At 43.2% G+C, this 26,324-nt stretch overlaps 1 protein-coding gene across 1 annotated transcript in view; it reads right to left on the bottom strand.

Annotated features, from left to right (window-relative positions):
- The window catches only part of CACNA2D3 (calcium voltage-gated channel auxiliary subunit alpha2delta 3), a 1,057,886-nt gene that overhangs the window by 151,783 nt on the left and 879,779 nt on the right, over window positions 1-26,324 (bottom strand). The window contains exons 24-27 of the mRNA XM_054976383.1: window positions 26,080-26,173; window positions 24,326-24,421; window positions 9,555-9,676; window positions 8,387-8,467 (exon numbers count right to left, since the gene is read on the bottom strand). Coding sequence (XP_054832358.1) covers window positions 8,387-8,467; window positions 9,555-9,676; window positions 24,326-24,421; window positions 26,080-26,173 — 393 coding nt within the window. The remainder of the gene's footprint in view (window positions 1-8,386; window positions 8,468-9,554; window positions 9,677-24,325; window positions 24,422-26,079; window positions 26,174-26,324) is intronic.

The raw sequence follows: 26,324 nt of genomic DNA, 5'->3' as shown, positions 1-26,324 counted from the left end.
CAAAAAAAATCATTCATCCACCACTTTGTGGCAGCACCACGGCACAAAAACATGGTTCAAAAGCACGGATCCTCATGGACCCTCGATTTTTACATGGGGCCACCCCAAATCCACCATACAAAACCAGATCATGTCCATATCCACAAATGGAACCAAAAAAAATCATTCATCCACCACTTTGTGGCAGCACCACGGCACAAAAACATGGTTCAAAAGCACGGATCCTCATGGATCCTCTTGATTTTTACATGGGGCCACCCAAAATCCACCATACAAAACCTGATCATGTCCATATCCACAAATGGGACCAAAAAAATCATTCATCCACCGCTTTGTGGCAGCGCCACGGTGCAAAAACATGGTTCAAAAGCACGGATCCTCATGGATCCTCTTGATTTTTGACATGGGGCCACCCAAAATCCAGTGTACTGTCCCAGATCATGTCCAATGCCACAAACAGGACCAAAAGATCTAAAATATGACAGCCTTTTTGTTTTGTTTCAATGTAAAAATCATATGAATTCATGAGGATCCGTGTCTCAGATTCATGTTTTTTCACTGTGGCAGCGCCAAATATTTTTGGATTGTGTTTTTTATATTTCAGTCTGTGGACTTGGCTGTGATATGTGATTTGATGTTACATTTGTGTTTTTCCTATTTAAAAAACCATAGGATCCGCGAGGATCCGTATGGATCCTGGTTTTACTTTCTTCCTGTTTAAAATATGCTTTTGGAAGACTGGCTGCTTGCTTTTAAAATCGGGTGGGGAGGAATGGAGGATTCTATCCCTGCTTTTTTTTTAAAAGCTGGCTTAAACATGTTGATGGGGTGTGTCTCTCTCTATTTGGAGAGGCAGGGACGGGTTAAAAACTCCCCCCCCCTCTGCTCTAAGTGCGCGCGCGCACGCGTGTATGTGAAAATGTCCCCTCCCTGAGGGGAGGAGGCTCGTCACCAGGTTAAAAACTTTTTCCCCCTCTGCTCTAAGTGTGTGTGTGTGTGTGTGTGTGTGAAAATGTCCCCTCCCTGAGGGGAGGCGGCTCGTCGCCGGGTTAAAAACTTTTTTCCCCCTCTGCTCTAAGTGTGTGTGTGTGGGGGGGGTGCCCCTCCGCTTTGGCCTCCCTGATCCCCGATCCTGGATCGGAAATGGGACTTGATCGGTGTGGATCGGTGATCTGGGGTCATCGCCGGCACGGATCCACGATTAGCTTGATTGGTATTTTTTTTTTGGATCGTGCCCACCTCTAATCAGAATGCAGGCAGGTATAGTAGTTAAGAGCAGTGGGACTCTAATCTGGAAAACCAGGTTTGATTCCCACTCCTCTACTTGAAGCCAGCTGGGTGACCCTGGGTCAGTCACAGCTTCCTGGAGCTCTCTCAGCCTCACCCACCTTACAGGGTGATTATTGTGGGGATAATAATAATATACTTTGTAAAATGCTCTGAGTGAGTGTTAAGTTGTCCTGAAGGACAGTATATAAATCAAATGTTGTTATTATTTATCAGTTACCTGATAAAGAGAGCTGGATTCATTTGTTTCCCTCCATCATTATCTTCTGTCAGCAGGCAAAGATTTTTCTCTTTGTTTAGCATTCATTCACTAACTATCCAGCTGCTCTCCTTCCTGTTGATGAGTCTGTGTCTATAAGTTTACATGTTTTATTAATTGTTTAAAATGTAATATATAAACATATACATATATATTCATTTGTATTTTGACGCTTGCTTTTATGTCATGATTGTTTGCTGCCTTGGGGGCCCTAAGGTGGGTGGAAAGGTGACAAATGTTTTAAATACATAAAAATAAATACACCATTAGTTCATTACAAACACAGCAGAATGTGGAGGTTAGACAAAGAAAGATATAGCTCAATGTCATCAGCATATAATCCAAAACAATAAATGATTTCATTTAAAGGCCCTACAAATGTTGAAAAGCACAAGGGAAAGCATGAAGCCTTGAGGGCACCTCAAGACAGTTCACAAGGACTTCCACTAATAAAGAAGAAAAAAAGGGAAATAATTTACACGCTTCTCAATACCTTTCTCTGATATATTTTGATAACAGTCAAAATGTTGCAGAAGCCCTGGAAAAATATAAACAAACTGTATTTTCTACCAGGGTTCACAGGCTAATTTCACAGGTATTTTCTAACATGACTGCTCATTGTTATGTTGAGCAGTGATTATGCTGAATGGCATAAAAGCTGCAAAAAAAGGTTAAGTAAATCATTTTTCTTGATTCACAAAGGAAAGCTTAGACTGATTTTGTTTTCCAGTATAGTGGCATATGCATCATCTCTTAAGCAGTATGTACTCCAAGAGAAAATTTGATCAAAGCAATATAATTGTGAAAAAAGCTTAATGTGCGTAAATAAAATTGCTTTTTATATTTTGATTAGAAAAGAAAATCTATTAAAATTGAATAGAAATTTAAAGACAGGAAGAAAGCTTTTTAACTTTTTCCACTCTTGACATTAAATGAATAATAGAAGAATGTCTTTAAAATATGAAAGTGAAAATGATGCGGTTCTTAACAATTGCATTCTAATCTCTGGATCTCATTTTAAAATTTCTTAGAGGAGCATGCAATCTAGAAAAAACCCTTATGATTCCAAAGATTGTGTTTCAAAGCTTTGCATGGCTATTGATGAACTATCTTATGCAGACTATCCCTGTAATAGCTGTTCTTGTGCAAAGAAACTAAAAACTATTACTTGAAAGGCATCTATTATATGGAGCTAGTTGTTAAGTCTTGTTGATAGCGGCTATTCATACATTTTAAGTCCAAATAAAAGATAATACCCCTGAAGTAACATATTCAATTCATCATCAGGGTGAAGGCACCTGATCTTCTCTTTTCCTGTTTTTGCCATATTGGAATAAAAGAAGAAAACACTAACCCACCAAGGACAGTATCAAAATGTCTTACAGAAGTATCAGATTTAGCATCGCTGCAAAATCTTTTTTTTTTCAAATTCTTTGAGAATGTCAGTAAAAACAGGGATGATCTAGTAGATATTATGTACTTGGATTTTTTTAAAAAATGGAATTGCCTTAACAATCATGGAAGAAGAGATCCGGATCTCAAATGACCAATGAGTATACCAAACAGGGAACAAAATACAGGAATCATTGGCCAATACTGAATTTTATGAAGAATTAGAAACCATTTATTTTCAATATCCCAATAGAGTAAACAAATTAAGAAAAAGGACATTTCCACTACCTTTTCCATATGTTAATCAACCTTCTGATAGCATATTTTCTTTGTTTGGAAGCTCAAAGCTTAATTCACAATGAATTTTCCACCGAATGGTATGCCTGGATGTAGAATTCTTGAGCAGGAAGGAAGTGGATTTACATACTTCCACTACATACCACTTTGCATAACATCCCAGTCCCCTGTTCTCAATATGAACTTTTGCTTCTTCATATCCTCACTGGGCTAAACAGTTTCAGAGAACCCAGGAGACCATTCTAAGTAAGTGACATTGTGGTAAAAGCACCTGTTGTTCTCACAAGCCAGTTTATTGAATAATAAACTATTTTCTGCTGTAACCTTTTCCATTATGAAAGGGAAGTGCTCAATGACATTCAAACCAGATGGTCAGCCTACAGACAGCTCTCTTGGGTCTTCAGTGAAAGATAACCACAGCATCTGCCAAAATGCAGTACTCAGTAGCATCTATTGCTCTTTAAGATGTCTCACATCCAGGCAGTATTAAGTTACTTATGCACACTCTAAAATGTTAGATATGCATTATGTGCAAGTGTCCCATCAATATCATAATTTGCATACCTTTTCCTACATGCAAATTAAAAACTATCCTAATTTTAAATACTGAGCAGGGGGGGGGGCTTAACAGATAAACTGAATATTTTAACAACATCTTTCATTCAACTAAGCAAAAATAATAACAATATTTAAGTATGTCCCAGAAATTCAACAATAAACTAATAAGAATGTTGGTTGTTGTGGGTTTTCCGGGCTGTATTGCCGTGGTCTTGGCATTGTAGTTCCTGACGTTTCGCCAGCAGCTGTGGCTGGCATCTTCAGAGGTGTAGCACCAAAAGACAGAGATCTCTCAGTGTCACAGTGTGGAAAAGAAGTTAGCAGGTAATTTATATCTACTCAGGAAGGTAGGGATGCTCAACCCCTCCCCTCCTGAGTAGATATAAATGACCTGCCAACATCTTTTCCACACTGTGACACTGAGAGATCTCTGTCTTTTGGTGCTACACCTCTGAAGATGCCAGCCACAGCTGCTGGCGAAACGTTAGGAACTACAATGCCAAGACCACGGCAATACAGCCCGGAAAACCCACAACAACCATCGTTCTCCGGCCGTGAAAGCCTTCGACAATACATAATAAGAATGTTCATTTCTTTTTTTTAAAAAAAAACCACAGTATGTAAAGCTTTATTTTTATTGTGTCTGTTAAAACATGCAATCACTTTTGTTATTATTCCCACTGGGAATGCCCTATCCTCTTTGTTTAATCCTTCCTACCCTCCCTCATATTCCTTACAATACTTACTATGTTGTGCCAGGTGCTGCTGCTATTGTAGGCTGATGGAGGCAGCCAGCCACCTAATGTGAAAGTAGGCAAAAGGACTCTCTTTGTGTGTCTACCCTCTGCCACCACTTCTACATCTTTCCTGAACCCTGAAAACTATTTCTGCAGCATCACTGTCCCCATATTTACTTCAACAGCACAATTGCTGGACCTAACAATACCAGTTATATCATCTCAGGATGATATAATGGGTGTAGTTAGGTCCAGAACTTGTTTATGTTTAAATGTTAAATATGCTATCAAGTGTCAGCAAAGCCCTTCCACTCTCTACATTGGATGAACAGGTTGGTGCAAAAGAATAAATGGACTTAAATCTGACATTAGAAGATAATGGGAGAAGATTTTAATCTTCCAGGACATTCCATTGCTGACCTAAAAGTGACTGTCCTCAGACAAGAAATTTCAAGGGGGGATCACACAACATGAGATTGCTGAAATACTTGTGTTTATTCATAAATTCAGAATAATAGACATCCTAGGGCTGAACAAAAGATTCTTATGCTAATTTCTGCATTGTACCTTTATATCCTGGTGCCCTGCCCTGTAACACCACACCCATCTTTGGCTGGGATATAAAGGCTCAAGGATCTCCATTCCTATTCGTGTCTGAAGAAGGGTGTTCTGACTCTCAAAAGCTTACACTATGAAAATCTTGTTGGTCTCTAAGGTGCCACTGGACTCTTGGTTTCTGATACACATCTCTAACACTTTCCCAAATAATAGGCTTCATGCAATGGTCGTTGCTGGATTAAAGGTCATTCTAACAGCAGGATTTGAGTCCAGAAACCAAGTGTGTGTGTGTAGTGTATTCACTTGCAAAATGCTGGGTACCTAGCTGGTGGACTATGTAGATGTGACTGCAGGCTGGGCTAGAATGTCCAAGGTGACTTTGGAATCTCATTGCAAACGTGTCCCTTATCCACCCTTTGACTATTGCAGTCAAAATACAGCAAGACTCACAGTACAATCCTAAGCAGAGTTATACTCTTTCAAGTCCATGGAAGTCAATGGGTTTAGAAGGATGTAACCATGCTTAGGTTTGCATTATAAGTTTCAAGCCACAACATAATGCATGAGTATGGTGACAGAGATGGTGACCTTTAACTGTCTTGTTTGTCATGGGACAGACAGCTGAACAGTGAGACGTCAATGCCAGGCTTTCCAGGGCAGTTGTATATTGTTTTTTAAACTATGTTCCCTAAATAGAACAACTTAGCATTTAGTTGTTTATAAAGTAATTTATACTTTAATTGGAAGCACATGGAATATATATAATATTTTTGAAAACTTAATTGTCACTAATTGTGTGTTATACTGCACATCCTTCCCACCAAGCAATTTCCCTCACTTTCCTTATATTTTAAAAGCAGTAATGAGTACAGTAAGAATTAAACACAATAGTGCATACCCAATTGTTTTCTTACTTGTTGCAAGACAGACACAGAATGATGTTTGATAAGTCAACATTTATAAGCCTAATAGCAGTTATGGTTTCACCTTCCTTTAAATACCTGACAGTTACTAATGGATGCTTTAATGAAAGCACCATGCTTCAGGTGCAGAAAACAGGTTCAAAAATCAAAGGCATGGTAGAAACAGGAAGAATTACCCAAAGTAGCCTCTTTACAATACTTAGTGAACAACTCTGGGAGATGGCACAGGGCCAACAGCTAACAATATTCTTTCCCCTGTCTTTTCGCCTGGCATTTGGGAATAAAGTATCTTACACATTCACACCACAACTAGTTTATATGACTTCCTTGATACCTTTTCCTTTTAGACACCAGTTCTCCATAATATGGAGATGGACGGCCGGCCAGACACGGCCCCAGACAATCTGGCCAGAGCTTTGGAGGCTGTGACAGCATGGTTGAAACAGAGCAGGCTGAAATTGAACCCAGTGAAGACGGAGGTCCTGCAGCTGGGATGGGGGCTGTCAGATGTTGGGATCCAGCTCCCTGCCCTGGATGGGACTTTGCCACTTTGCCAGTGGTAAAGAGTCTGGGTGTGCTCCTGGATGCCTCCCTATCGATGGAGGCCCAGGTCACGGCAGTTGCCAAGTCTGCATTTTTCCATCTTCGTCAGATCAGGCAACTTGCCCCCTACCTGACGCCCCAGGACCTGGCTACAGTGATCCATGCAACGGTCACCTCCAGGCTAGATTACTGTAACTCACTCTACGCTGGGCTACCCCTGGGCCTGATCCGGAAACTACAACTGGTCCAGAATGCGGTGGCACGGGTCCTGACTGGTATACCTTACCAGTCACACATCACACCTGTCCTGCGCCAGCTGCACTGGCTTCCGGTTGGATTCCGAATCAGGTTCAAAGTGTTGGTTCTTACCTTTAAAGCCCTGAGTGGGTTGGGACCGGCATATCTTCGGGACTGCCTCTCCCTGTACGTTCCCCGGAGATCGCTTCGATCAGCGAATAAATATTTACTTGTGGTCCCTGGCCCTAAGGAAGCCCGCCTCACTTCAACCAGGGCCAGGGCCTTTTCAGTCCTGGCCCCAGCCTGGTGGAACGCTCTGTCAATGGAAACCCGGGCCCAGCGGGACATATTATCGTTCCGCCAGGCCTGTAAGACAGAGCTGTTCCGCCAGGCGTTTGGTGATTGAAGGGGGCGGTGCCATGTCGGCCTCCCACCTTCGGGGTGGGGAAGGTTCTCCCCACCACTGCACCTTGTTAATTTGTTTTATTATTTGTATATTGATTTTAGTTTTTGTTTTTATCGATTTTAACTGTTCACCGCCCACAGCCCCCGGGGATGGGCGGTATATAAATTGAAAAAATAAATAAATAAATAGAGTCCTATCATTTTTAACCACTATATCACACTGGCTCTCTACATAAAATGTAGGAAGACTTCAAAACACATCAGTTGTCAACTTCCAGGAGAGGGCTGAAGTTCTCCTGAAATTATATAACTGATTTTCAGGCTACAGGGAAATGGCAGCTCTTGAGGGTGAACGCTATGGCATCATATTCTAGCTGAGCTCCCTCCCCAAACTCAACCCTCCCCAGGCACTGTCCCCAAATCTCCAGACATTTCCAAAGCCCAAGTTAGCAATCTGAGGGGCCAACAAGAATGTGACATTGTTGATTGTTAAGGTTTACCGAACCATTATATGAATGAGAGAGACCCTTCCCTAGGTTCCTAGGTTTTCAATGGTCAGTTGCAGAATGCCATCATAAAAAGAGACAATAATGCCAGTAGCAAGCACAATGGGTTAACTCAAGTCATGTTATATTTTTAAATCAAAAAGTTCTTTTCAACAAATCAAATTTATATTATTACACATATTTAAAGCAAATAGTATATTGAAAAAGTCCCAATATCTCCAGTATTGCTTAGTGCTTTTGGAGTGCTACTGTTGACAAGTCTTTCTGCGAAAATTACTGCATGAATTATTATTGTTCTCATGTTAGATATGTAACTAACTTCAAAGAGAGATATGAATGGGGTCATGTGGCTGCATTCATGTCAATAAAAACACATAATAAGAAAGATCCAAGATTTCACAAGTTTTTCCACAATGAAATTTTTGTTTTGATAATTACTGGGCTGTTTATACTAAATCACCACACTTCCATCAGCTAATTAAATATTTTCTGTGCTGAAGGCCTTAAACTCAAGCATTTTAAGCCAAAGGCCTGCAATGACCCAGACATTAGGTCATTATGTTGCATTTTATTGAACATTTTTCCAAAACAGACATTGAATAAGAATTTTTATAGGCAGTTTAAGTGGCATAAAAAGCAAAGCTTATTTACAGTATTGATGTAAAGAAGCAATAACAGTTCTACCTGCGACCACAGGAGATTTTCTGTCATCTAGAAGCTGAATGGCAGTGCTTGCTGTCACCACATTGCTTTTGTTTGCTGTTTCTGCAAGATTAAAGGAAATGATTATTCAGCTCAAGATTCTAGTTCATTATAAGCAATTGTAAGAATTGATTAACTGTTCTTATAGTAGAAGATTGTTTTAATTATTATTTTTTTACTTTTTTTACCTCATAATCCCATGTAACAAACATTTGTCAGTAGAAGATAATGTAAAACCAAAGCCACAGAGTATTCTCATTATCAGGTCAGGGAAAGTAGGACAGTTTGATTTGGATTGAGAACACATAGGGGTGGAAAAGGAAGATTTAACTCCCACATGCTGCTTTGCTTCTATTTGCTTTGCTTCCCACACACCCCTTGCTTCTATTAAGCCTTAAAGGAAAAAAGACAGGCAAAAAGATGGGCTATTTGACTTTTATCCTTTGAGAGCTAACAAGTGTGTGCACATCTTGATTGTGGGACCCAGACCCGTGGGGATAATTAGCCTCTTTTCCTTCCCTTGCCACACGATCATCCCAATTCTTAGTTAGCATTTTAAAAGTGTTGAGAAGATCCAGTCCTGGAACTTTCCAACACCTCACCTGTTTTGGACTTGACTCTGAATAAGAAAGCACAGACAGAGTTTAAACTACCACTATGCTGTGACCAAAACAGGAAACTTCCAGTTTACCAGCCACACCAGCAAAGTAGGTGAGCCGCAAAGAACTAGAACAGGTGACATGATCAGGCCAGGCTCCTGAAACAACTCACAAGTAGGATTACAGTCCTGTCCCTACCCCTATTTGTTATGGATTTATTCCTTACACTTTACCTTGATCGCACAGACTCGCCTGGAATGTGATTTTATAGATCCCTCACATAGTCAGACAATTTGTAATTAAATTCACAAGGTTTTAAAAGCATGACCCCTTGGTAATCCAAAGTTTCTAGCATTCAAATTAATATCTAGTTGATGTTCTGTGCACACACAGATACACAAATCATGTTTTTAATATATTTTGAGGTTAAAAATAATTATAGGATGTATCTCACAAAAAGAAATATTGGGTACCAAATTTAGTTTTACCAAGGGTGTTTTTTTTTTAAGTTAGCCATCACCCAACACTTAAAGCATAACTAAATGACAAACCTGTACTGAATGGGATCGAATATACAAAGCTTCCTGGGATCTGTTCAGCAGCTCTTCTGTACCAAAGCGGGAAATGATCAGCATTGAAAATATTCTCCTTGTCTTCAGCTGTCAAGAAGTCTCTTGAAACAGAAGAAAACATAACATGTTTACTGTTTCTTGATGAATCACATAAAACTCTTCAAGAAAATCACAGCTTTCTTTTGAGATGTTGCAAAACAACTCAATACAAACATCATTTTAAACTTCATTCCAAATCTTTTTCTTTAAGAATACACTGTACATAATAGCCATGCTATGGACATGATGAGAACAGCAAAAGGTGTAAAGAATGGACTGTACTCTGATTCTGTAGTGATTCTTTACAAAGTAATTTGGATGGGATCTAAATAACTAGATAATTAGTTGCAGAAACACCAAGATTCTTTGTGTTTTTAGAACAGCAGTCCTTCAAACTACATAGCAAACCGAGGAGGCATTCAAAATTTGTTTGTGATATCCAACTTAGGAGTAAAAATATGAGATTTCACATTATTTCAGAAACAATAGGGGCCTATGATCTTGAAAAAGAATTTCGAAAGCTGATTTGGAATTACGTGAAAGTTCAATGAGACTTTCCAGAGATTGAACAAATCTTCAGGATCAACTCCAAATATGCAACTTGACAGAAGCTCTCAAGAGATACATTAGTCACTTTCTCACATAAGAAAACATAGGACACCATTCTCTAACAACTCAGGAAAGAACTGCTGAAAGTAGAAGGGAAAGAGATACAAATATTTCAAGATCTACCACCAAAAACAATTTTAAAAATGAAAATAATTTGGGACTCTGACGAAACCTTTGCAACTGAAAGACATAAGATATCATTGGAAAATTCCATGTAGATTGGAAATATTCTTGAGTCAAGGCAAAAAAAATAGTAACATCAGCTATGGAAGCGGAAGCTTTGTTGCAAAATTTGGAATCAGATAAAACTGATCAAATATCAAGCTCAGATGACATCAATTCTCCAACCAGAGAGAAAGAAGGAGCAATAAGTAAATGGAAACAGAAAAAGAAGAAAAATGAAGACAAATGAATGGGTTTAGGATAATCTCAGTCAATGTGAATGGATTAAACTCTCCTTCCAAAAGATCAAGAACTTTTAATCAACCGAAGAAACTAAAAACAGACATTACATGCACTCAAGACACTCATATTAAAAGACCAAAAACACTTTTTTAATTGTAAAAAAATTGGGCAAGGTCTATACATCATCATCACAACTGAAGAAAAATGGTGTGGCTATATATCTCAATAATCAAAGCTTGGAAATTGTCCAAAAACTGAAAGATGAGGACAGAAGAAATATGGCCTTAAAAATAAGGCTCTTGATGGACAAATATGGACCTTGGTCTCATTATATGCACCAAACAATGGCCAAATGAAATTTTATAAGAGATTCTTCCAGAAATTATTCTATTTTTAAGAAGGAGAGACCTTAATTTTCAGAGACATTAATTGTGTCTTGGACTCCAAAACTGATAGATCGACAAAGTCAGGATGAAATAAGTCAACCCTGGAAGTAGAGGATATTTGGAGGTGGCTACATAAAAAGGAAAGAGACTATACAGTCTTCTCAGGCAGGCATCAAACATACTTCAGAATACATATGTATTGGATATCCAAGAGCCTTCTAACAAAGGTAGACAAAGCAGATATTCATCCAAGGATCATAGCAGATCATAATCCAATAGAGATAGTATGTCAAAGAGGAAATAAGAAAGAAAGAAGATGTAGATTGGACGATAATCTATTGCTACAGGAGGATGTATTGCAAAAATGCTGGGAAGAATTGACTGACTATTTTAGAATAAATAATCAATTCTTCCCTGCATTTTTGCAATACATCCTCCTGTAGCAATAGAGTCCCATCCAATCTCCATCTTCTTTCTTAAAAGATGTTAATCCAATAAAAATTGGGAAGCCAGCAAAGCCTACGTAAGAGGAACACTGATGGCAATAGCATCCAAAAAGAAGAAAGTTAAGTTTGAAGAAACTTAAGTTTGAAGAAACAGCTGTTGGTGGTCCCTGGCCCCAAGGAGGCCCGCCTAGCCTTGACTAGAGCCAGGGCCTTTTCGGTCCTGGCTCCCACCTGGTGGAATTCTCTGTCTGCTGAAATCAGGGCCTAAGAAGATACAGCCGCCACTATCCGGGAACATTATTGCAGTGATTTGTAACAGCAATGATAAGTGTCCTCCTACACCATGCTCCTGAGGAAGAAATTCTGCAAAATCTGAGCTTTTCAGCTGGCCCCAGATTGGGCGTAGGGCTGTGATTTGCTAAGCTCCACAGCAGTTATTGTACAAACAACTAAAGAAGAAATAGGACACACTATTGCTTTTGGCACAGTCTTTATTTTGAAAGAAGCAACTGGACATAATAATTGCCTTTGGCAGAGACTTTATTTTGGATAACGGGACCAATTACACCCAGAGAAGATACGGTGTGGCCTCCTTTTGTGACTCTCCCGGACTTTTGTTTCCTTGCTTGCTTATATGAATGTTATATGAATGTTATATGAATACTTACCATCCACCATCTTGTTTTAAATATGTTGTTTTAATGAACATGCATTTTTATTGTATTTTAATTGTATTTTTAATATGCTGGTATCCGCCCTGAGCCCACTTGCGGGGAGGGCGGAATACAAATTTGAAATAAATAAAATAAAATAAATAAATAAATTGAAGTAAAAGACAATTTAACCCCAAAATTGAAAAAATTAGAACAAGACCACAAAAGAACAAGGGATAAAAAGTGGGACAAAATTAAGCTGCTAAAGAATCAATTAGATTTATTGGAGGCAGAAGAAATTCAAAAAAACTGAAATATCTAAAGCAAAGACACTTTGAAGCCACAAAGAAACCTGGAAGATATTTGGCGTATTATCTGAGAAAAGAGAGAGCGAGAAGGAGGATACTGAGAATCAGGGAAGGCAATCAAGTAATCCATAGAAAGCAAGAAATGAAAGATCAAATTAGAGTTTTTTTCTCCAATCTTTACAAAGAAGAACCAACAAAAGAAGAAGAGATGGAGAAATACTTAAAAGAAACACCAATTAAAGAATTCACGACTGAGCACAGAAATATCCTAAATCAAGCAAAATGACAGTCCCTGGCAGTTAGGTCCCTTCAAGTTCTCCACAGTTAACACACAGGTGTTCCAGTTGAAGCAACTTTATTAGAGATCCATTCAGTTCAGGAGGTTCACACAAAGGTAGCAATTGGCAGAAGTGACAATTCAAACAAAGGCATTACTAATTATAGGGAAACTTCCCGCCCTTCGGGTTCGTTGACATTCTGGCGCGAAACTGGGAACTGATTAGTTTAGGCTAGACAGAGTACAAAGTGAAATCATCCCAGTCTCTGAGAAAAGAGACATCGCAGCTTGCATCCAAGGACACTTGCTACAAAAGTGAAAGTAAATATTTTCAACAGATAACAGAGAGGTCCCACTGGCTCTCACTGTACATTTCATGTTAGCAGTTTACACACTCTCAGATGATATAACATAATACAACTTTTGCAAACAACTTTGGCAAACAGTTATGATCAGCACAAAATGCAAAACACAATATTGGCAGGTATGCTGGCATACATGACACAAAAACGATACAAGAGAGAAATTCTGCAATCAAAAAGCTGAAGGCTGCACAAGCCCCAGGTCCAGATGGATTCATGGCCATTTATTACAAATTCTTTGAGAATATATTAGCTATATCTTTGCAAAAAGTGATGAACGAGATACAAAGCATGGATGTGGCAAAAAGCTAATATAACTTTAATATATAAAGAAGGAAATACCACAATCATATAGGCCTATTTGTTTACTGAACATGGATTACAAGATATTTACAACAATAATGGCTGAAAAATTAAGAAGATGCATTTCAGAAGTAATTCATGAAGATAAAACAGGCTTCATCCTGAAGAGGTATATGAAAGATAACGTTAGATATCTCCTCAGTGCACTCAAATATTCAAGAAGAATATGTGAAAAAAATGCATTTATTTTCTGGATGCTGAAAAAGTGTTTGATAGTGTTTCTTGGAGGTTTCTTATGAAAGCATTGCAAATAATGAATTGTGGAAATGAGTTTCTGAATTGGATGCAAAGTATTTACACCAATCAGCAAGCTCCAATTTTAGTGAACAGTTCATTTACGAAGAAAACTGAAATAATGAAAGGAACATGTCAGGGATGCCCAATATCACCACTATTGTTTATTATTGCACTGGAAATTTTGGCAGTGAGAATCAGACAAGACAGTAGAATTGCTGGAATAAAGGAAGGGAAAGAGATATATAAGATGAAAAGTGATGCAAATGATGTGGTCATATCAGTGACGAATTCATGTTTCCCTGACATGTAATGGAACAAATATAAAGATTTGTACAGTACTCTGGATACAAATTAAATAAGAAGAAACCAGGATTATGTTATTTCAACAACAACAGAGGAACGTGAAAAGATTGGAAATAGAGGTGGCCATGGACTCGAAAAACCTCACAGATCAGCCCAGTTCCCAGACCAGTTTGTCAGCCTGTGGTCTGTCACTTCCAGCAGCCCTGGCTCCACCCCCTTCACACCCAGAGAGCCCAAATTCACAGAGAATCTTCAGCAGGCTCTCCTCCAGTCGCCCTCCAAGTTTGGTCAAGATTGCATTTTAGATGTCTGAGTTACAGATGCCCAAAGTGGCCACCCCAGGAAACTTCCAGTAGATACTGGAGTCGCAAATGCCAATTGTCTTGCATTGGCTAGCAGCACCAAAAAGTTGCAATGAGGCAAAATCAAACAGAAATGTGTTGGAGGAAGAGCCCCCTCACTCACCACACAGACACCTTCCCAGCTGTTGACTAGGGAATTCATTCTTGCTCCTTGCTTGCTTAGAGAAGAATGGGAACTCTCTGGTTGGCAGGCAAAGCTGCCTATCAAGGTTTTGAGGGCTAAGATTGGCTGCAGAACATCCACCCCTCTGTTGCACAATGAGAACTCTCTGGTTGGCAGGCAGAGCTGCCTATCAAGGTTTTGAGGGCTAAGATTGGCTGCAGAACTCCCACCCCTCTGTTGCACAATGAGAACTCTCTGGTTGGCAGGCAGAGCTGCTGATCAAGGTTTTGAGGGCTAAGATTGGCTGCAGAACTCCCACCCCTCCGTTGCAGAATGAGAGCTCTCTGCTTGGCAGGTAGAGTTGCCTATCAAGGTTCTGAGGGCTAATATTGTCTGCAGAGTGTCCACCCATCTGTTGCCTAGGGAACTCATTCTTGCTCCTTGCTCCATAGAGCAGAATGGGAGCTCTCTGGTTGGCAGGAAGAGCTGCCTGTCAAGGTTTTGTGGGCTAAGATTGGCTGCAGAACATCCACCCCTCTGTTGCACAATGAGAACTCTCTGGTTGGCAGGCAGTGCTGCCTATCAAGGTTTTGAGGGCTAAGATTGGCTGCAGAACTCCCACCCCTCCGTTGCAGAATGAGAGCTCTCTGGTTGGCAGGCAGAGCTACCTATCAAGGTTTTGAGGGCTAAGATTGGCTGCAGAACGTCCACTCCTCCGTTGCCTAGGTAATTCATTCTTGCTCTTTGCTCCATAGAGCAGAATGGGAGTTCTATTGATAGATCGACACCAGGATGTCTGGACTCATGGACCACAGACCAACGGACTGGCTTACATGCACCAAAATTCGTGAAAAAGGTGAGTCCCACGAACTGCGTGTTTATGAACCACGAACAGGGCCAGACTGTGTAAAATTTTGGTCCATTTTCTGGACCGTGCCCTCCTCTTATTGGAAAGACTGTGTTACAAAGCTGATAAAATATTTACGGATAAATGTATCATCACAAAATGAGAATCTCTATAAAGATAATTACCAAAAAGTTTGGACAAGAATTATTGGAGATTTGCAGAGATGGGAAAAATTAAATATTTCATGGCTAGGTAGAATCTCAGCTGTCAAAATGAATATCTTACCCAAATTGAACTTTTTATTTCAAATGATTCCAATTTATATAGAACAAAAGATTCTCAACAAGTGACAGAAAGTAATAAATGACTTCATATGTAAAGGGAAGAAACCAAGGGTAAGATTCAAAGTACTACAGGATGATAAAAATCGCGGAAGACTGGCAGTACCAAATATCACACTGTATCATCAAACAGTGGCATTAGTTTGGATAACAGATTGGATTATAAATCCAAGTAGCAGACATATCAAATTGGAGACAGTGGACGCTAAAAAGGCATCCATAATTATTTATGGATCAAGAAATCATGGAAATCCATTCACAAATAGGATGGGACCCATATTATAAGGGATGAATTGCTTAAAATACGGTTTCAATGCAGAAATAGATTGAGTCCACTAATCTCCCCACTGATGTCTCCAATTAATACTCACTATTATGCAGCCACGAGAAATAGAATTGATCAGCTCAGCTATGAATCAATGATGGATAAAAAAGGAAATGTAAAAACCTGGCAAGCAATCCAAGCTCAAGGTAAAAATGTTCCATGGCTGATATATCATCAAACAGTAACAAGATTACAGGAACAAACTCTTAAAGAAGGTGGTAGGTTGAAAGAAAAGACACAATATGAACTATTAATATCTGGAGATCTGAAGCATCTCTTGGAGAAGACTTACAAAATCCTATTGCAATATCACACAGAAATGGAGCAAGTTAAAACTTGTATGATAAAATGGATGGAAAACTTCAGAGATACTATACTGATGAACTTATGGGAAAATTTATAGTATAAGGACATAAAATGTACAGACTGTCAATTACTGACAGAGAATTGGTATAAAATGTTCTTTAGATGGTACACTACTCCCCCAAAATTGCAAGAGTTAGTAAGGGTTACAGTAAACACTGTTGGAAATGTCAAAGCATGGATGCAACATTATATCATATGTGGTGGACCTGTAAGAAAACACAAAAATATTGGATAAAGATACATGAAGAGATGCAGAAGATTCTCAAATTTAGATTTGAATTAAATCCAAAAAGTATGCTCTTAAATATCCTACCAACTAATGTTAGAAAAGAATAGGGAGATCTTTTCTGTTACATGGTGACAGCAGCAAGAGTATTATTTGCAGCAAAATGGAAAACAGATATCTGTCCTGATGTGTCTGAATGGAGAGATAAGATGTTGTGAATATGAATATGTTATGAAGATAATACTGCCAACCATGCCTGGGGTTCCCCCCCATTAAGGCAGGTGGCAGCTCTTTGCCCCACTGAAGGGAGGGAGGCAGAGTCCTTCCCCTTATATGGGGTTTTTTAGCCACAGGGGCGGAGTCTCGCAGCGTTTGCTGGCTCCTCCGCCCCTGCTGGCCGCAGTTGCGCCTCGTGCTTGGAGGAGGCAACACATTTGCGTTGCTCCCCGGCACGAGGCCTTCTTGGCTCAGGATCGTCGTTGGAGCGGCTCAGCTTGATCCATCGACGGCTTGCCCCTCGCCTCGGAGTCCGGCCGTTTTTCTTTCTTCTCCGCTGCTCCGGCTCGTTGCCGAGCAGGGCGGGGGAGCGTAGGCTGTTTTATGCTCCCTGCCGCTGCCTTCGGGCTGCGCGGGGGCGGGCGCAGCGAGTGGATTTCTTCCTCCCGACGCTGCTGTCGCTCCTGTGTCGGCGGCTGAGCCTGCATGCCGCTTTTATAACGCGGCTCTGGTTTGCTGGCTAAGGGGGGTGGGGAGCTTGGGAAGGGCGGATTGTACGCTATGTTTTGGCCGCGGCTGTACTCAGGCCGGCTGTTCCCATAAGGGCTCGGCGCGCGGCCTGCGTTGCCCTTGGGGAGACGGCTGCTTCATTCCCTGCCGCCGCCTTCGTTGGCCTTCGGGCGGCGCGGGGGTGGGTGCGGCGGGCGGATTTCTTCCCCCCGCCTGCGTGGCTCCTTGTCAGCGGTCGGGCCTGTGTGCTGTCTGGTGCCCCCCCCCTCGATCCTGGCGCAAGGCGGGCGTTTGGTTAGCTGTAGGCTGCCTGCACCTTGCTTAGCCAAGCTGGCTTGAATTTCCCCCGGCTGTTGCGGTGGCCATTTTGTACTTGCGTTTTCGACGGCCATTTTGGGGATAGTCACTTGTTCAGCCATCTTCGGCTCCACAGGTGCTAGGGTCCTGGAGCGGTATTTTGAAAGGGGGCAGAGTTTGCAGGGTTTGGGTTATTGATTGACCAGCTCTGGCTTAGTAGTTAAGTGGTTTGGCGGCGAATCAGTATTTTTCTGGTTCAAATCCCACTACTGCCCTGTAGCCTAGTAGGTGGCTTGCTTAGCCTCCCCTTTCAGCTCCCCCTTCTTTGGCGTATTGAACAGGGGGGCAGTAATCCCTTGCCTGGGTCGGTGGCTGCCGTTGCCCCCTTTTGTTTTGTTGGGGGATTCCCCCCCCGTCATTGCCTACCACTCCTTTAATTGGAGATTTATTAAGGATGGGGCCCAAGAAGGGTACGGGTTCTTCAAAGGGCAAGCAGCCTGCCAAGTGCCCAACTAAGCGTGCTGCTGCTGCTTTATCATCTGATGACGAGGACGGTGTTCCAGCAAGACGTGATATTTTAGCTAGGATTGCTGCTTTAGAGCAGGCACGGGCATCTGCCGCTCAGCCAGCGGAACCTGCAAGTAAGAGACCTGTGAGGATTGCTTCTAAGACTGCATCACTTAACAATATTCTCTCCCGTTTAGCAGCTTTAGAAGGGACATCTTCCGGAGGTACCTCGGTTCCATCTACTTCTGCTGCCAGTCAGGTTGCCGAGGATGAGGTGGAGGAGTCGGCAGCAGCTGAGATAGAGGGCAATTGGACCCAGGATGCTGGGCAAGTGGCGCTGGTGGTGCAACCGCCCGAGGCAGAGGGTAAGTGTTCTTGGCCCCACCAGCCGTGCACCTGGCCCTGGGGTCAGGCACATCCAAATGCACCACTTACTACAGGTACACATTCTAGTTCCTCAGACGGTCCACCTGGTCCCATTTCGTTTCCTGATTGGGGCAATTGGAGCCAGCCGTCGGTCCCGGGGCAGCTACCTGGTACTGCTGGTTGGGCGACCCCCCCAGCACAGGTTCCTGGCATGGGCCTTGTTTCACCATGGGGGTCTTATTATGGAGTTCCCTGGTCCAATTATGGTTCTGTGCCTTATAGGGCTCTTCCAGTAGGCGACACGGCTATGCCATTAGGCGACCACCTTACCCCGGCCACGAGGGAAAAGATTTTGCGCGGGGATTATGTCGATATCTTTACCCTTCTCTTCAGGGATCTGGAGAAGAAGGATAAAGAGGATCTGGAAGACAGAGACAAGGAGCGCCTTAAGCACCGTAAGATTGACAGAACCTGGGCTAATTGGCTGCCGGGCTTTCTCATATATGCAGGGGTCATAGCACGTGCTCAGCCCTGGAGGGCTGCCCCGCTCTTCCAATACATCGATATTATTTATAGGGCACATACTGAATTTGCTGGAGCGGCCTGGATGCAATATGATGAAGAGTTTCGCATGCGCGCTGCACTTAATCCTTCTTTACCCTGGGATCAGGTACACCAGCATTTATGGCTGCAGCTTATGACCCCGGCAAAGTCCTCGGTTGGTGACAGATCAGATAGCGGTCACATAGTGCAGCGTTCGTCGCCAGCTTCTTGGGTGTCCCCACAGGGTACTTACGGCTCCCGCGCCTCTGCGGGGCAGTCGGTTCAGCCCCGACTGCTTTGTTTTGAGTTCACCTCAAAAGGGGTTTGCAGCCGTAAAAACTGCCGCTTCAGCCATGAGTGCCCAACCTGTAGGGGTCCACATGCCCTTAATGCCTGTAAAAGACAGCGGCCATTCGGGAAAAAAGGGGGTGCCCCCCCTGGGCAACAGGGGCCTGGTAAAGGGCCCCAGCCCAATAAAAGTGAGGGTACTTGAGGCCATGCTGGCCAGTTACCCTAACAGGGCTGATGCCCAGTTTTTGTTACAAGGTTTTTTGTTTGGCTTTAGGATACCTTTTCAGGGTCCTAGGACACCTGTCAGGTCTCCAAATTTGCGTTCTGTGGTTGGTATGGAGGACGTTGTGAGGGCTAAAATTCAGAAGGAATGTGCAGAGGGCAGGGTTTTAGGCCCTTTCCCCTCCCCTCCCGTCCCTTGTTTGAGGGTCTCTCCCCTTGGAGTAGTACCTAAAAAGGCAGCTGGTGAATTCCGCTTGATTCACCATCTATCCTACCCCAGGGGCGGTTCAGTCAATGACGCAATACCTGAGCATTTATGCTCGGTACGCTACACGTCCTTTGACCAGGCGGTCAAAGTCGTGCGGCGTTGTGGGCGTGGTGCGGAGATGGCAAAATGCGACATTAAGTCGGCCTTTCGCCTCCTCCCTGTTCACCCGGAGGACATTGAACTCCTGGGGTTTGCCTTTGAGGGCAACTATTACATGGACAGAGCACTCCCGATGGGTTGCTCCGTCTCCTGTGCTGTGTTTGAACGTTTTAGTACGTTCTTGGAGTGGGCCCTTCGTCAGAGGCACCGCTGCCGTGACTCCGCCCACTATTTGGATGATTTTATCCTGGTTGGGCCCCCGGGCTCTGGTCAGTGTGCCCGGCTGTTAAGTGGGTTTATAGCTTTAGCTGAGGATTTAGGCGTCCCCCTAGCACATGAAAAGATGGAGGGTCCTACTACTGTACTGACCTTCCTTGGTATTGAACTGGATACAGTGCAACAAACTTCTAGGTTGCCCCTCACAAAGCTCCAAGATTTGAGGGAGCGATTACTGACCCTCTTAAGTAAGCGGAAGGTTTCGCTTTTGGAGCTCCAGCAGGTTGTCGGCCACCTTAACTTTGCTTGCAAAGTGGTGGCGCCCGGTAGGGCCTTTTTGAGGCGCCTCTGCAGGGCGATGGGGTCGCTCAGGCTCCCACATCACAGGATACGGATTTCTTTAGGGATGAGACAGGACCTGGAAGTCTGGAGCCAGTTCTTGAGCTGCTTCAATGGTGTCTCTTTTTGGAGGCAGGAGTTGTTGTTGGAAGGTGACCTACAGGTCTCCTCTGATGCAGCTGGCTCTATTGGTTTAGGGATTTATTTTAGGGGGCACTGGTGTGCCGTGCAGTGGCCCGCTGACTGGGTGGAAGTGGGCCTGTGTAGGGACTTAACATTTCTTGAATTCTTCCCGATCTTAGTGGCTGTTTACCTATGGGGAGAGGAAATGGCCAACCACTCAGTGCACTTTTGGTGCGATAATATGGCAGTGGTACAGGTCGTAAATTCCCTCTCTTCCAGATCTCCCAAGGTAATGAAGCTGGTCCGAGCCTTCACGTTGAGGTGCCTTCACCTTAATATTTTGTTTTTAGCCAGGCATGTACCTGGGGTAAATAATGAGGTGGCAGACGCGTTGTCTTGTCTGCAGATGGACCGGTTTCGACAGCTTGCCCCAGAGGCGGATTTGCTGCCCGCCCAGATTCCTCCGGAGCTATGGAGGATTGGGAATCCGAGGCCTTCAGAGCTATTCAGTTAGCTCTGGCCCCTAGTACCAGGAGAGCATACGACAGGGCGGTAAGGCATTTTGGGGGTTTCAGGCAAGAGGTGGGTCTACCTCAGCTTTGGCCGATCCCGGTCGAGCATGTTGCTCGTTTTTGTGTCGCTCAGAAAGGTAAGGGGCAAAGGGTTAAATATATTCATAGCCAGCTGGCAGCCTTGGGTTTTGCTTCAAAGGCACGCCGCCTGGTTGATCCCACTGGTGACTTCCGCATAAGGAAGATGTTGGAGGGTTGGTCTAGGGAGGCTGCAGTCACGAAGGACATCAGGCAGCCTATTTCCCCCAGTATCCTCCAGGGCTTGAGGGCCATGTGGCCCTTGGTTTGTAGTTCACCTTTCGAGGAGCTGTTATTCCACGCTGCCTCCTTGATCGCGTTTTTCGGAGCTCTTAGAATTAGTGAGCTCATCCCCCAGTCCCTTAAGGACGATTCCGGTCGTGCTATTTCGGCGGCTGATGTTAAACTTCAGGGGGATCATGTGGTGATTCACATCAGGCGTTCCAAAACTGACCAGCGGCAAAAGGGGGTAGATTTGACGATCGGTCAATGTGTAGTTAGCGATTTGTGCCCAGTCAAGGCACTGAGGAAGTATCTCAGGGCGCGGGGAACTGCGCCCGGGACATTGTTTTGCCATGACAACGGTTCTCCGCTGACAAAGTACCAGTTTTGGACCGTCACGGGCAGGGCCCTCTCAAAGTTGGGGCTGGACGGGGTCAAATTTGGAAACCACTCTTTTCGCATAGGTGCGGCTTCTACTGCTGCTGCTATGGGTTACTCTGGAGCTGAGATCCAGAGGGTGGGGCGTTGGCGTTCTGCCGCTTATAAGTCTTATGTGAGGCCTCTGATTTGAGGCCTATCATGCTGATGTTGTCTTTCTTTCAGGTGCCGTGGCATGGCGTGAGAGGGTACGCATCCTGATATGTGGCCATAGCATGGTCTTTTGGGCGGCACACCAAGCGAAGAGGACGCAGATGGGGTCCCAGCTTGGACTCAGCCGTTGGGCCACGGTGGAGTGGCAGGGCAGGAGAGGCCTGCGTTGGGCTGGTTTACTGCCTCTTTTGTTCGAGGGAAGGAGCTCCCCTTCCCCTCACATCCTGGTTGTCCATTTAGGTGGCAACGATTTGGGTCTTATGAAGGGCGTTGCCCTTTCTTGGCAGGCACGGGACGACTTCTTGGAGATTCAGAAGAGATGGCCCGGTGTCCTGATATTTTGGTCGGTGATGCTTCCACGCCGGGTGTGGCGGGAAGCATTGGACCATAGTGCTATTGAAAGGGCTAGGCAGATGGCCAATAGGGCCCTCTTTAAAATAATGACAGGTGGGTTGGGGATCTATTTGCCCCATCCGCAGATCCGGGCCGAGTCTGCAGACCTCTACAGAGGGGATGGTGTGCACCTCTCTAGCAGAGATAATAATATTTTCTTGAATGACCTGCGGCAAGGGCTGCGTTTGGCTTTAAGCCATTTGTGGGGCGCGGAGGCCTAAGCAGAGGCTTGGCCTCTGCAGTGGCAGGATGTTAGTTAGGGAACAATCTGTAGCGGGCCGGTGAGCACCCTTGGCACCTCCCCATTGGTGGGGAATTGGGGTCTGCCAGAAGTGGCTGGCTGCCATACGGCCCAGTTGCGTGGTTTGATGCCCTGGTGGGGAACCCATGTACAACCCAGTCTCCCCCCCCCCGCTGCCGTACAGCCGGGTGGGGGAGCTTTGCAGGGGTGAACCACTTCGCCTGGCCTGGCCGGGTCCCAGCCACTTTATGATGGCTCGCACCTGGGGCAGCGGGTGTCTCGCCCAGACAGGTCAGGGCGAGGTACGGAGTGACCCCAGGGCCTGACCTGTACCGCTAGTTAGGCCCTTGCCGTAGTTGAAGTTTGCTTGTTGTTTAATTAATAAAGCGGCCCTATTTTATTACCCAAGATACTGTCTCTGTCTCTCATTCCCAATAGTGGGGCAATACTGCCAACCATGCCTGGGGTTCCCCCCCCCATTAAGGCAGGTGGCAGCTCTTTGCCCCACTGAAGGGAGGGAGGCAGAGTCCTTCCCCTTATATGGGGTTTTTTAGCCACAGGGGCGGAGTCTCGCAGCGTTCGCTGGCTCCTCCGCCCCTGCTGGCCGCAGTTGCGCCTCGTGCTCGGCCCACCCACCTCACCCTATCAGTACGGGTCTAGCCGGCCGCCAGTTTGGGGCCAGGTAGGAATTTTTTCTCTCTCAGCTCCTGATTGGCCCTGGTGCTGCAGTTTTTTCGCCTACCTCGTACTGTGTGCTTGGGGTTAATTCAGGGGGCCGAGTTAACTGTCATGGGTGCAGGATGTTAGTTAGGGAACAATCTGTAGCGGGCCGGTGAGCACCCTTGGCACCTCCCCATTGGTGGGGAATTGGGGTCTGCCAGAAGTGGCTGGCTGCCGTACGGGCCAGTTGCGTGGTACTGTCTCTGTCTCTCATTCCCAGTAGTGGGGCAATAATAAACTGACTACATAAAAGACAGCTGAATTTTGGAAAAAAATGGAAGGACTTCTTTGAATACTTGGGTAGAAATTAACTTTAATTAAGGAAACTTAGTATAAAAACAAGAATTAAAAGAAAAAAGCTGATGTTGTAGTTTATACAAATAAAACTAACCAAGGAGAGGGAAGGAGAACTATTATGTAACTATGTTTAGGTATGGCAAATTTTGAATGTATTCCTTTATTAGTTCAATGTACGTTTAAACATAGTGCTTGTACAAGTCTCAAAACAATTCTATGTGTACAGTTTATATAAGATTGTATAAGTCTCTCAACTCAATTTCCAGTATCACCCACTTTCCTTACACAATATCAGATAGCCTTAATGTGCTTTATAATACTTAAATTGTTAACCTAATAATCTTAAAAGCTCAGCCATTATTATTCAGATATCTTCAACAGTGGAACAGCAGACAAGTTGTCAAAAAACCTAGGCAGAAGCTTACCCAATGTATGTGTTTTGGTTCTTAAATATCTGCTTATCACTGGTTCTAAGAAGGTTCAGTTCTATTAGGCTAGATAAATAACTGCTGGTTTCAATCAGTGCAAAATGCCTCTTTTTATTCAAAAGGATGGGGAAGCAATCAACTGTCTAACTGGAAAAATGGACTCCTAACCACACAAGACATACCATGGTACTTTAAATGTTATAATATAGAAAACATGAATTGGGGTGTAGAGAGCTAAGAGAAACAGGAGACTGTTCTGTTTTTATGGCCAACTTTCTCTTCTTCCTGTTTGCCTGCATAGCATATGACTTACTGGTTAGTTAGCTGTTCTGGGCCCACAAACAAATTGACACGAGAAAAACCTGTCCGAGTTCCAAGGAAAGCAACTTCCACTCCCTTGTCTGAATTTCTGAAACAAAGCAACAAATGAAGAGGAATAATATTTCTAGGTAGTAAAAAGTATGCAGTTATTATATGCCCATAAAAATACAATACAGTTACAATGCTATTATTCAACATGCTTTAATAGAAATATTTTCCCAACCATTCAGTGAATGGAGGGCAGGTAAGATACATCAGTATATAGACAATTTTAACGCTCCAAGTCCCTCCATTCTGACCTAATCCTATGCATATTTGCTTGGGAGTAAGTTCTACTGACTCCTAGTTAGGTGTAGTCGTTAAGAGCAGTAGGACTCTAATCTGGAGGACTGCGTTTGATTCCTCATTCCTTCACTTGAAGCCAGCTGGGTGACCCTGAGCCAGTCACAGTTTCTTGGAGTTCTCTCAGTCCCACCCACCTCACAGGGTGATTGTCGTGAGGATAATAATAAGTTACACACTTTGTAAACCACTCTGTGTGGGTGTTAAGTGGTCCTGAAGGGTGGTGTATAAATCAAATGTTATTGTTGTTATTACTGAATTTACAAAAAAAATGATTTTGTGTCCTCCACCTCCTCCTCTTTATAATTTACTTTTAGAATATTTTATTTTTCATATACTTTTAAGGGATATACTTTTAGTTCCTGTTAATGGGTCTTTACCCTTCCCCTCAGATCTTTTCAAAAGTTGCTTTTAATGGATTTGAATGTGGTTTAGTGTACCGATTTAATGTGAAGCACACTGAACATTAGCAGGAATCCATTATGTAACTCAAATGACTATTATTATAATTTTTACTACTGTGACAACTGGCAGTGACAGCATTTTTTCTTACACATAGTCCACTTTGACTTCTTGTTCCAGCTGAAACCATAATAACAGGATTACCAGGCTGAATCTTGGGTGCTGAATCAGGAGACAAGACTGTTATAGCTTGTCCCATCCTTTCCCTCTTAATCCAAACATCAGTCTCCCTCCCTGCCATCTGTAGTGTGTACTCTCACTAATTATAGGAAGAGGGGGAGCATGACAGGACTGGGAAAAATAGTTGAGGAAATCTCCTCTATCTGCAGCAGATTTAAAATGAAAAGGGAAATGTCTAGGTTATGACTTGACTACCAGACATGCTAGGACATACCACACCAGAATCTCTCAGAGCCAAAACACACGTTAAGAAATACCTAGGTTCAGCACGTGTTCTCTTACCTCAAGGTTTGCCGGGATCTGTAGGCATCCTGGAAGCTTAAAGATCTGTAGGCGTCCTGGAAGCTTAAAGTCCTGGAAGCTTAAAGGATCTGTAGGCGTCCTGGAAGCTTAAAGGCGTCCTGGAAGCTTAAAGCTTAAAATACAGGCGCCTGTATTTCCCTTCCCCTTTTTGCTGCTCTGTAAATGCTAAACTTTAAGCTTCCAGGACGCCTACAGATCCCGGCAAACCTTGAGGTAAGAGAACACGTGCTGAACCTGGGTATTTCTTAACGTGTGTTTTGGCTCTCAATTCTAGAATAATCACGTGATTGCTAACAGTATCAGAGAAAACAGTATCAGAGAAGAAACTGTAGTAACAACATTGGGATCTCATGAAAGCAGACATAAACTCATAATTTTACCAAGCAGTCTTTAAATTTATTTTACCAATCTATATACAAGTTTTCTGCTAAAACAATATGGAATATTGTGTTTACTTACTCTGATTTATTTAGTGCAAGACTGGTCCAATAAGCTTCTATTGGTGCACTCACTACTGCATCAAACAGTACTTCCTGTATCAATTCTTTATCACCTATAATGTTTTAAAGCATTCATAAAAAAGCATGTACAAAGCCTCTTTAGGTATCACAGGGACAATGGTATATTGACAGGGATTCTCCAGGTCCAATGTTACAAACATTTCACAATGGACTCTGACACCAGAATAAATTTTAAGAATGAAA

The sequence above is a fragment of the Eublepharis macularius genome, chromosome 4, assembly GCF_028583425.1.
Source record: "Eublepharis macularius isolate TG4126 chromosome 4, MPM_Emac_v1.0, whole genome shotgun sequence".
Lineage (NCBI taxonomy): Eukaryota > Metazoa > Chordata > Lepidosauria > Squamata > Eublepharidae > Eublepharis > Eublepharis macularius.
This window is presented reverse-complemented; position numbering and strand designations above follow the sequence as displayed.